Source organism: Opisthorchis viverrini (genome assembly GCF_000715545.1).
Source record: "Opisthorchis viverrini unplaced genomic scaffold opera_v5_268, whole genome shotgun sequence".
In the NCBI taxonomy this organism is placed as follows: Eukaryota; Metazoa; Platyhelminthes; class Trematoda; order Opisthorchiida; family Opisthorchiidae; genus Opisthorchis; species Opisthorchis viverrini.
Window position 1 is genome coordinate 532,053 of NW_008751926.1, and position 12,755 is coordinate 544,807.

General features: G+C 44.0%; 2 protein-coding genes across 2 annotated transcripts in view; one reads left to right on the forward strand and one right to left on the reverse strand.

Moving 5' to 3' along the window:
• T265_09331 (hypothetical protein) overlaps positions 1-12,755 on the reverse strand; it is a gene marked incomplete at both ends in the record, with an annotated part of 33,179 nt that overhangs the window by 10,635 nt on the left and 9,789 nt on the right. The window lies entirely within an intron of this gene.
• T265_09330 (hypothetical protein) lies at positions 1,228-3,009 on the forward strand (the record flags this gene model as incomplete). Its single annotated transcript, XM_009175363.1, has 1 exon — positions 1,228-3,009. One exon carries the CDS (start codon positions 1,228-1,230, stop codon positions 3,007-3,009), a length of 1,782 nt encoding a protein of 593 aa, XP_009173627.1.

Here is a 12,755-nt window from a genome sequence, read left to right on the forward strand (position 1 = left end):
CAAAATCTTATAGGCGGCGAGTTTTGCAGACTAACGTGAGTCACAGCAAGATCGCTCTCTCTCTCTCTCTCTCTCTCTCTCTCTCTCTCTCTCTCTCTCTCTCTAGTCAAACTTCCAACCTACACACATAGAGATAACAACTAAGGAAGCATTATCCATTAGTGCGCAGTTCCCACCAACTGTCCCAGTTATTTCTCTAGCTGCAAGAGAGAAGATCACGACCATGGTGTTTCAAACTGAGCGTCTTTACCTGTCTAATGTGCTCCAGTTATTTTGTTCTAATATTGAATGATTACCTCCATTCGGTTCTGCCTGCGCTAATAAACACGGTTGAACCATGGGTAGGGATGGATGTGACACCAAATCAGTGCAAAGAGAGGTCAGTTGAAACTGCTAAACGTTTGACTGGCCGGAGTTCAGGTTGTCTCCTTAGGTAAAATCGGAGTTGTTCACCGGGAGGTTAAAACAGGAGCCTGTAATTTATTGGACATTAAAAATGCTCGATGTCGAATTGGCTTCCTTCCCACAACCGTATATTAAGCTTGTACCTCTATAATGATGGTAACATTCGAACTGTGAATCAAAGTTTTCGTTAGTAATCCCCGCATCCTGTCTCTCACTAGATAAGAGAAATCAAGCGACTCAGCGCTAGTTAAACCAGGAGACTGACGGATTCAGTTTTTCGGCTCAAAAAAGCTCTCTCTGTAATCGTCAACGTTCTCATCAGATAGGATCTAAGTGAAGATTAATAAGTCTGTTCACGAAACCTTGAGTTTTATCTATTGGTTAACATCATTCCGTCAAGTTTTTTTTCATAGATTAGAGCATACAGCTTGAAAACCCCATTAAATGACTATGGGAATGAGCCTCCTGTGACAAAGGACTCTTAACGGTAATGGAGATTTCATCCCCTATGGGAAGCCAATCCATGGCGAAAAGCCCAGAAGCACAGTACAGCAGTTTCATTCTCGTTAGGAATCATCAGCAGTGCGCACATCACAAAACTCTCGTACCCCGGTCACGGGCGGCTGATCAGTCCAGTGCGATGTTCACGTGACATGCAGGCACGAATTCCACCGGGATTGGACAATATTATCGTCCAATCGAATTGACGCTTACCAGCGCGAGACGGCCTTGACCATCTAGACAGTAGTTTGCGCAGACAAAGACACTCGAGTCTTTGCGTTTGGCTGCCGCAACAGTTCCAAATACATCACATTACTTGGAATGGCGGTTCAAGCTGCTGAAGATGCACAAGATGTCACAGATTCTATATCATCAACAAAGCCTGAAATCGAAGTTTCACCAATTGAAGAACTTAATGTCGATGAACTGCTGGAAAAACAGACTGGTGCGTGTGGAATTTGGCAGTGGCTAATTGTATCGCTGATAGTTTTGTCAGGACCAAACATGGCACTTCTTCCGGTGTTTGTGAACGCTGAACCAAATGTACGTTGCCGAATGGAGCCTGAGATTGAAGACCTCTTTATAGAAAGTAATATTTCATTTGAAAACGCATCTAAAATCGTCGGTCCACCATCTACGTGTTCCAGATATGTTTATGATTGGAAAAATCTTCAGGTGGTGCAAAATTTAATTAATCATCCGACTGTGGAGAATGACACACAAACGGAAGCCTGTTCTTACGGATATGTGTATGAGAGCACTCAGTTTCAGTATCCAAGCTCAGTGGTCGCTGAGTTTGATTTAGTATGTTCGCAAAAGTGGTTGGCTCCTTTGGGGACCTCACTATATATGATAGGAATGTTTTTCGGTTACCTTTTTGGTGGATGGTTTGGGGACAAATATGGGAGAAGACCCACCGCAATCGTATTCTCCTTGTTGGAGATTGTTGCTGGAATAATCGTTTCCCTAGCACCCAATCAACATGTTTACAATTTTGCGCGGATATTCACTGCAATAACCGACACCGGAAGAGCAGCTGTGCTTCGCATTCTCCCGCTAGAGATTACTTTGGCTAAGTACAGAGGTTATTTTAGTTCTACAATAGTACTGGGTGCATTTTTCTTCCACAGAGCGCTTGCGGCTGGATTTGCATACTTCGTTCCGAACTGGAGACTATTAAACGCTGTGTTGATTTCACCCTGTCTCCTAAGCCTTTGTTTTTTCTGTGTCCTACCGGAATCACCTCGATGGTTGAATTCACAAAACAGACAAGTGGACGCAGTTCGCGTCTTGCAAACTGGACTACGCTACAATCGGGTTTGGCGGAAACAGCAGAACAAATCCGCACACCTAGAAATTTTGTTGGGTAAGTTCATGGCGTCCGCAAATGAAGTTCCAATGAATAAAAGCACCAAGCGCTCCAAGTCAAATATCTGGCGAAATCTGAAATCATGTTCAATCGACCGTCGGCACCTCAAGACTTTAATTACAGGGGTTTTTCTAGCAAGCACCCAGATTCTTACACTGTTTGGTGTAATTCTTTACGCCAGAATGATTAGAGATAGTGTGTATATCGTTGTTCTGATCAACTCACTCACATCAATCCCTGGACCAATCATCGCTTCTTTGGCGTATCGCTTCTACAAATTTCGTCGACTGCCTCTGGTCCTCTGTATGGCAATAACATGTATATCCCTGTCGATCGGTGGAGTGTATACGTTTGTCTGGAAACCTGTGACCGATACTGTGCTAAACACTTGCTGTAATTTGGCTCTAATACTGTATTCTGCCAGTCTCGTAATGCTATCGACGTATCTGGCAGAGCTGTTCCCTTCGTTAACAAGGACGCGTAGCATGGGTATAATCAATGGATTTGGAAGGTTAGGTGGAGGACTTTCCCCAGTTGTGAATCAGCTTGACAGCACTATCGGGCACGGTATATCTGTCATTATCTACGCATTAATTGCAGCAGTGCAGTTCGGCCTACTGTTTCTCGTGGAAGATACTAGTGGAGAGAATTTGCGAGATGTTCCAACGAGCGAGAACACTCCACAAGCTGATTCCGGCACTGGGTTACCTTTAGTTAGCGTTCGGACTTCCTGATTTTTTTTTCGGTTTGGAAAGCTTTCCATGTTGAAGTTAGTACATTGATGCGAGTACAGTGACACATTCACTCATCGCTGCAATGCCTGTCTCAAATCACGGAGATATTTCTTTGAAATTGATTCTGGCGGAATTCACATAAACCAGCAAATAAATGTGTGCTCACAATTAACGTGAAAAAATTTCCCCTCAAACTCATATTCCAACGTGACTCCACTTTCTGCTATGAAATCGTTTTCCAATCCACTACAGTGACTTTTGCGCCCCATTAAACTCGACTTATAACGCCCAGAATCTCGGTTTCAGAGATTTGTCGCCTCCTTTTCAAATGTGATATCATCTGATGCTTGGAAAATGTTAGAAGTAACCACTAAGAAAGTTCAAGCAAAAGTGACTGCTACTCGCCTAGTTGTCCAACAATCTGGGGGTAACCTGACCACTCAGAGCGTGCCAACGCAATCGCATTCCTAATTTTAGCAGGTAAACAATATCTCTAACGCATCAGGAATCATCTAACTGACTCAACCCGATCGTGCGTTAGATATGCGATTCTCTACGACTGCTACCGCTGCTGATGTCGGTATTTAGGTGTTTTTGACAATCCAGATTGCTTGTCTACACCAGACGCGAATGTTAAAACAAGCCACTTACTGTAAACTAGATAGTCTCGCCTATTCATCGCTAGACAAACATGAATTTTACCACTTCATTCGTTTTCTACAAGAATACCGCTAGCGGCAGCTGAACTCGTGACCAACCATTTTAATGACCTACGCAACGACCGTAATCTTAGTATCCTTAATCACTTTGACCCGTAAATCTATCACGGTATCAGCGTTTCCGTGACTACTCGCATTAACAACCTAGGACTCCGAAGATTCGAAAAAACGGACTGCACATAAACTGTACACAAACATACTAAGTTTATTGTGGCATTGACGCCTACCTGTAGTGGTAGCAACATGATTATCACAGTCTTTGTTTATATGCTTCACGGACCAAAACAAGCATTGTTGTTCATTTGGATCTTGTTGGTGTGGCTACCAAACGTTTTGCTGTTTCCAATCCCAAATGAAATTTCTGCTCACCACGAATGTGTTACACCGTTTTCACCATCCTGTATCGAGTATCGGTTAAAGTCCAAACTGGTTATCCTGGTGATGGAGTTTTGCTTGTTGCAGCCGTGGAATCGCGAAGGATTTGACAACTATTAAACGTTGTTTTGGATTTAACTGGACGACCAAAACAATAGTGATCGGTGTCCGAACAACTCTGCAATATGGATGTTTTTTCTGCAAGAAACAGACCGAAAATGCCATGTCTATTTGGTGAATCCCAATAAGAATGAAAGCGCTCCTGTAGCTGTTTTTCGGAAACAAACCACAACTTTACCATGAGTGTTGAAACGTTAGAACTTTCTTTCTGTAGGCCTCCTTAAAAATCGACTGTTGTGATGAAAAAATAATGATCCCTGAACGACAACCTTACGTTTCAAGTTCGACATAGATCGGCAAACACACCGTCCTGCGCCAGTAATAGCTCACTGTAGCCCGACGCCTCTGTCGCTCCAGCTGTATCGATCCGTGACCTAATTACTGGACATTGTCTTCCCAATGATTTTGCCATGCTTTCGGAAATGCGACAAACTCTTCATGTATTGATGACGCAATTCGAGAAAGATTTGCTGAAGTGTACTTTCGCAAAAATGTGTTTTAAATGATTGGATGGAAAACGACTCAGGTAATTTCGTGGCTAAAGGCAGCAAGCCTTGCACCGATTGAGTACCAAAAAGATTAAATCGCTGATCAACGCAAAGGTGCAACAAATTCTTAACTGCAAAGAAGTGTTCGACATATACACTCATTTGCAAATCGATTTGGTTTCCACGGGAGACTCAAGTGAATCTCTCGTTTATAATGTTCCTCAACTGAATGTGTTGCATGTAGGCCTACCTAATGAGCCCCAAGTAGGGCGAAACCGGCCGTGGGCTGTCTAAGAGTTTTCAGCAACTGTGTGAGTAGTTTCCTTTATGCAAAGAAGTCTACTTAAAAGTTAAGTTTGGTTAGTGCTTGTTATCTTGTTACGTGCGTACCAATAACCAAGTTACTTACCAGAGATAGAGCAGCATTCATAGCACATCCACCACACCGTGGCATCGCTGAATTGAGTTATCATTGGGTAGGATGCCGATAGTCTGGATGCTCAGTTAGTGGTGATATACCCACTGGACAGGGCAATTAGTTTGTACCGAAAAACCCATGTAATTTCATATGCCTATCCAGATGGGAGGGATAAGCAACTGGTTATTACCGTGTCGGTTTCAGACAAACATTGACTTGGGCAACGATATGTACGTTAGCAGTTATAAAAACACTGTTCCACAGAACTCAAAAGTACAAGAACACACTAGACTCATTTACATTTTTTGAGTGAGAAGAGGGTGCCAGAGAAATTTCAATAGGGGATTCGGATCATTCCGCAGAAGTTGACAGGGAAATGAATTCCGTGGCATATTCCACGTTGATGCCAGCAGTGGTACACACTGGATACAGTTCTCCATCGATTACAGGCGTTCTGGGTGCAACTACGAAAATACATTGCCAAAAGCGAATTTCGAAAGGAATGGCAAAGTGGCTTTTAAAAGTACGGACATGCTTAATCACAAAAATAAGTAAATAGCAATAAATAGTACTATACGATAATGCGGGTGTTCATAATAGGTGACAGGTGATAGAAATGAAGTTATGGAAGATGGTAGGCAGTCCAAGATTGACCTACCTCCTAGAAAAACAGGTTCGTTTGGCAGTCTAACCTGATGAACTAGAGGGCTCGGAAATTAGTTCTGCATAAAGGCTTTAAGGGCTATTTCAAGGATTATTTTACTGAATCAGGTTTAGACTGCTGAAACTCAACTAATGCCGAAGTATAAGCTTAGGTGTTTCAGGTGCAAGTTAGGCTGTCCTTCAACAGCTCAGTAATCCGTTACTGAGGCACATTGAATGTTCCTTGATAACCTCTTGGCCAGCATTGTAAAACTTGAGTTGCATACTCATAATGAATATGAACGGATGTGGGTAATATCTGTGTGGAAGTTGGTAAAAAAAAAAGTACCCGATGATACTAGTCCTTTATGGCGAAAGTTCTTGTGCAGAAAAATTAGCAGCCTTATTTCTTCTAAGTGAAAAGATGGAGGTTCGTCTTGGAAAGCCTCCAAATCTTGAGTTCTCGGGAAGCAAACTTTAGATTTTCGTGGACTCCATAGGGTGGTAGTCATACCCAGTGAATCCCACGGCCCTCTGTAGGGGAAGTAAAGCTATAGGGACAGAGATATATTGATTGGGAAGCAGTGAACGGAACGGCACTATAGCAACCAACACTTACAATAAGGTGAATTCGAAAGTGCGAACAAAACTATCTAATCTGTCAGTATTGTAACTGCCTGGCTGAGGAAAGAAATATGTATATTAGGCATTATTATGCAAATAGGCTTTACTGTTCGGCAGTCAGCAACAGGGATTTTTTAGTGGTAAGCATCGGAAAAAAGGACTGTGAATAGCACGTAGAGGGTACCGCTTATGTTGAATAGCTCGCAAATGGGGTATGTAGCTGAACACGCCCAAGGCAACATGTGATCTAGACAAAGTGATTAGGGCTGAAACAGATGAGACAACTGCGCAAACGAGTCCTAACATCTGTTGTCGCAAGTAATACTGATTACAAACCGATACTAGCCAATCATAGTAATCGGATTCAGGCATGCGGTAGAAAAATTTTTGACAATAATTTACGTAGACCACTGATTCTCACCAGGTATGAATAGTGTAATTAACGCATGACGTTCCCAGGGTTATCAATCAGGGGTGGCGAGAAGATAACACTCTGCGCACGACTATCTCCTAGAGATTCCATTGCACTCCACATGGTTACTTCGATGCAAACACTGGGACTTCACTGAATTATTTAAAACATGGGATGGCAAACAAGTTTGGTGTCGGCTGTCGAGTACATATTTTCCCTGTCCTAATGACGCGTTTGCCTTGTAATCCAGTGGTTTGTTGTGCCTGGTAGTTCCAATGAGTGTCATTTTTGATGCCACAGTTCTTGAAGCTTCAATTTCGACCTGAAACTCCAGTGAAAGAGTAAACCAAGCAGTTGAGTAAAAACAAGCACCCATCTTCAATCATCCATGCCCAAAAGCTATATTTCTTCCCTGCATAATTCACCACTGTTTCTTTATCATGGTTTTGTCGGACATTATCGTGACATAGTGGATGTAAACTAAAGACGGTAGGGGGAACGCCACCCGCACTCGTCATATTCGACTGACACAGTTTAGGCCGCTCCATTCATGCTTGCTCCCCAGCTGATCGAAAGGAGCAAGAGCCGCCTACGCACAGGTGAGGATAATGGGAGTCTGAAGATGTGATTCAGGGGGCTTCTGCGTCGAGTTGGTTGTAAGCAAGCTTGATTTTCGGCGCACCTTGGAAGCACAATGCATTTTTCTGCAAAGCCATTGTGGGTGAAATAAAAACTTTAACGTCAAAATGTTGCACTTCTTCGCATATGTGCTCAGTCCAAAAATCACCCCTATCTGCCATCACTTTTTTGCGATTTGTTTTAATTAATATCCTTTCGAAATTTTTGGCGCATATTCGACGTGGTGTGCTATGGTTTCGGAAGTGGCTTCACAAGCATTCGTTGAGAAATTTGTGGCTGTATCGTCTTCATCCTTCACGGCATTTGAGAAGGCCCTAAATCAATACATGAAGGATAACTTTGTGGTATTTGTGCGTTCATCCAGTAATCGAAGCACCAACACTGTTCTGCGTTACGAATGGGTGTACTACAAATGCAGCAGACGGCCTCCAAGACCAACGGAAAGCCGGGGAATCAAAAGAAGCTAGTAGGCCGAGTGTATTTTCTAATAAAAAAAGTACGCGAATCACCAGCTGTCCAGTGCGGTTTTGCCCACGGAGGCAAAGGAACGAACTGGCAGTCACCTCTTATTTTCTTGAACACAACCACAAGTTGTCAAAGTTTTTGTATGACCGGCTTCCAGTTAGTCGTCAGCTAACCGAAGACAGCCCGCTGGTTGTACATCACTCGAAAATGCGCTATACACGAACAGTCAGGAATGGCTCATTTCGGTAATGTGACCAACAACCGTGTGGGGAATGCGAACGGCCGTCTTAAAGACCGGGTGCACCACTCCGACACGTTAGAGCCCTACCTTCTTAACGTGTCCCGGTACAACGGGTGGCTCATGCGGGAATTCGAGATTCATACATCGTACCACTTCGACAGACGGCAAATCCTGGAGGGTGACGCCTACCTTCTTAACGTGGTCTGTTGGATGGCAACATATGCATGCTCTCTCGTTTTGAGGCACTTGGGGCCGCGACCGCCGAGGCTGCCGTATGATAGTGTTGGAACAAACAAGGTGAAGTCAAGCTACGTTAACTAAACTATAGTCTGTGGTGCAAACACCCAGATGCTCGCAGACTGTTGACACCTGTGCTGGATAATGCACATGCCCTTTCTACCAGGCGATGTGACTCCTCTGCATACACCTGTTCTCTGTATTTCGAGATCAGTCCGTTCCGAGCAGTAAGAACTATTCATCATTGACTTTTTGTTAGCTTGCTTCCCAATCTACCAACGGACTACAACCTACCAGAAAAAGGTGTACCCCTTAAACTTGTTCCCAAACCACCGCCGACAGCTTTTGACGGCCTCCGTAAACAACTGAACCGAGTGATTGATAAGCTTAAGAGGCTAGAACCCAGGAGGGCCACAGCCATCTTTAAGCGATTGATTGTTCAGGGACAAATCCTACTGCGTCAAGGCTCAAAGTCTGCAACTGACGGCCTGCCGTTGATGGTCGAGGATACTGCACCTCAACCCAGGTGGCGGTCTAGGAACGCGGACTTGGGCTTTTGTGTGCTCTGTGACCAGCCGACTACTATCAGTGACCGCGTATCATATCACACACAGTTAGCCTGTTAATGGGGTCCCATGCATTTCACGTAAGTTTCATATTTCTTGAGAGGTGCAGTAAGCAGGCATGAGAAATAACCGCTCAGGATGGCATTGTGGGAACAGGCAGCTACGACAACATAGCCGCTGAAGTGCATTTCGGGGTATGTATTCCTACAAACTGGTCGGTCGCCCGCCTTATGGTGATATTTTGATAACCTAACCTCATTTCAGGACCTCAACGGCCAAATAGACACTCGTCACGAAGAAGATCACACGCATCCCGGAAGGACATATGTACACTTCAAAACGACCAATATATCTCCACATTTCATGACGCCCATTTTGAGCCATTTCTCCGGTGCAGATGGATGGGTGCGCTCCGGTATCGTGTACCGCTAGCCGCATGTCAGTCGTGTGCGTCAGCTATGATTGACGCAGGCTCCATGTGGTTAGTCGATAAACCTCGGGGTCTTCCTAGCATAATTCGCAACCTATAATGGAAAACTGAGTTTTTTCCCATCAAACGTGCACGACTTTTAGCAAATAATGAACGTGGACTACGGAATTTTAACTGGTAACAGGAATTATCGACCAAAAGTTGTTTGCATGAATGCACCTATGCATATTTCGCACCTTCAAAGGTCATGTAGATTCTAGAATATTCAGGGAATGCTTTCGGGTGGAGAACTATCTGAAAGTTTCGTCCACTGTGAGTCAACATTTTCCACAAGGCGCGATTTTTCATTATATCAGGCAACGTAATCGCGATCGGTGGTATTTATTGACGTTGAGGGTTCGCTCAATTAAACAAATCGCCATAGTAGATAATTTTCAGTAATACACGAACATATACATTATACATAAATACATATGCGTATACAAAAACACTATGAAGTGGCAAGCCTGAAAATGCCGTAGCTTTCGAGAAATCAATTCCATCGTGCGAATACTGAGCGGGTTGATTCTCGGGTCAGTACCTATGGGTTTGAAAAAAAACAGACTCGCTCCGTATATCTTGAAATAGTCACGGTGTATCAAAGTCTCCGTCAATTGCCTACTTAGCAACTGAGTAACCAGGATAGTGAACACGAATGAAGAAGCTGAGCCTATCTATACTTGTGCGGGTAAGACAGGGCTGGCTGCGTAGGAGACTGGATTGGGTTGACCACATGAAATTGAAAAATGGGTAAATATAGGGGGGGGGGTGAGCCAGCGTTCTGACTGCTAACGGATGGACTCACGGTCAAACTGAAGAAAACCTTGATGCAACGATCGGAAAACTAATAGGATCACGAAACGAGAACAAATTTTTCACTGTGGACTATTCATACATGCTGTTGGGTACAGGTTTTCGAAGCTGATTTTGTCCAGCTATCCGTTTTACCTAGCCATGGCCGTAATAACAGGCAAATGTATTCCAGAAGTTCTCAAGGCCCGAATTTTCCTCTAGGTTGCCAACTGAAGGGTAAACCAAATAGTAAAGTTTGTGTTGCACACAAGAAGCGTCCAAAGCTATTTATGCAGTTAGCCATAAATGCCCTCTGTTTGTTTTGAGGAGAAGTCATGATTTATTGAGTAAGTGAACATAGCCAGTGCAAGTCATTATAGGTATTCGCGTCCAAATGACTTCAGGCTGCGCCATTTGTTCTCGGAGAAATATCCCAGCCGGTCCCGAACATAACCCGGCGCGAAGAGTTATCAGACGTCAAGTGAAAGTGAGCGTGCGAGCCGATCGTGAAGTATGGTGGACACAGAAAGCCCAAGAAATGGAATAGGTCCAGAAAGCCGGTAATGCCCGAACAGTATTTCAGTTGGTCCCAGCGACGGGTCCCTGGGAACCACCTGTGAGTGAAACCATCAAGCATCAGAATGGAACAACCATATCGAATAAAGAAGAACGTCTCGACCGGTGGGCTAAATACTTTGAGCAACAGATGTAGTAGCCACCAGCTGGCACTCATCTGGAGTCCATAGGCGAAGTAGAACCCTGGGCGACGAACGTGGAACCACCTGTGGCCTCGGAGGTTTACGACTGCATATATTCTCTCAAGCGCCACCGAGCTCCTGGTCCGGATGAACTCCCAGCCGCACTGTTCAAAAACGGGGGTGAAGTCCTCAGTCAGCGCTTGTCTGATTTGCTTGCTTGCATTTGGGAAACGGAGTCTGTCCCAGACAACTGGGGACGCCCCTTTTTTCAAAAAAGGGGCGCGCAGTGACTGTGGCAACCACAGGGGGATCAGCTCGACCCAGGTGGTAACGGGACTGTTGGCGTCAATTGTGTTTCGTCGCCTTACGGTAGCTCGTGAGATACGGACTCGAGAGTAGCGAGGGGGTTCCGGCCTGGTAGGGGTTGCGTTGACCAAATCCTCACACTATATCAGGGTCTAGAACAACGCCATACATATAAACGGCCCACAATTATAGTTAGTATGGATTTCCAAAGCGCATTCGACCCGGTTGATCGGTCTGTTCTCCTTGAGACGCTTGTCCACCAGTGAATGCCCCGGAAGTTAGAAACTCTCTGCAGGGCTAAGGATCGAAGCTCCTAACTTGTTCAAACCCAACTAGCTACCAATCAAAGGGAAAAAAAGCTATTTGCTGCGAAGTTATTGGTTTACAAATGCGAAACAAGCGGTCACATGTTCTTAGACATGAAAGTAGACCGTGCGTACATTTCTCGGAGACTTAACATTCTCAGGCTTCAGCTAGAGCTTTCCTGGACTTTCATTATCTATTAAACAATTGTAAGCGAACACTGCAGAGTGTTTCCATATTTTACACAGTAACCGTCACCTTCCATCAGATACACTGGTGGAGCCCGGATGCCGCATATTGGGCTACATTCATGCTTCATCACAAATATCCACCGTTACCCGAGTACCTCAGTGCATGAGGTAACTTCTGAGATAGGATCGTATAATCTGTATTCCCGATCTTCACCATTGACAGTAAAGATACAAGCGCGTGCGGTCCGTGAATTGAGTTCTGCAGTTCCCTGACGCAAAACTCGGTCAAAATGCCACCGACACTCTCGTACAAACTATGGCAGTGATTTACAAAGATTTTAAGGCCAAAAGGTAAAAAAAGAATTAACAAAATGCCACTCGCTGACACGTCACCACGGATTGATCTAGAAAATTCGCCGCAGCTATTTTTCACTCTTGGGTTTTTACATCAGTTGATCAATCATTTAGTTTTGTGCACAAAACGCTTCATTGTGATGCATAGAAGTGGTTTCCGACAGGATTTTTCACCTAATTAAAAACCACTAAACTATGCACGGGGGCGTATGGTAATGACGAGGAATATGGGTAGTCCTATAATTTTTCCGCAAAATTTATTTCAGTCCTGATGGAAACATCTCATATCAGGATCGATCGAGGTTGGTTTTGAAAGAATCGACCTTTCACAGACGTGGACCCATTAGACTAGCATTGCAATCCCAGTCACTAATTCTGATAGAAGACTCATGTAGTATTTAAAAGAATCAAAGTTTTAACAGATAAAGCACTTGGAAATGGTATTCGGCGTGAGGAATTCCACACTAGATGGAAGTCAATTAGAACCTGAACTAAATACAGATGTCGAACACGGTTTCATCAGAGCGCCTAGCTAAAATTTCAAATAACGTTAGAAAAGTTGCGGAAATCTGCCACCTGGAAGTAGACGAATAAGGTAAGCAGATTTATACTGATTTCATGAACACAAACGAACATGAGGTCACTTGTGAGATTACTATTTATTTTTGGTAAATGTTCATGAAAGTA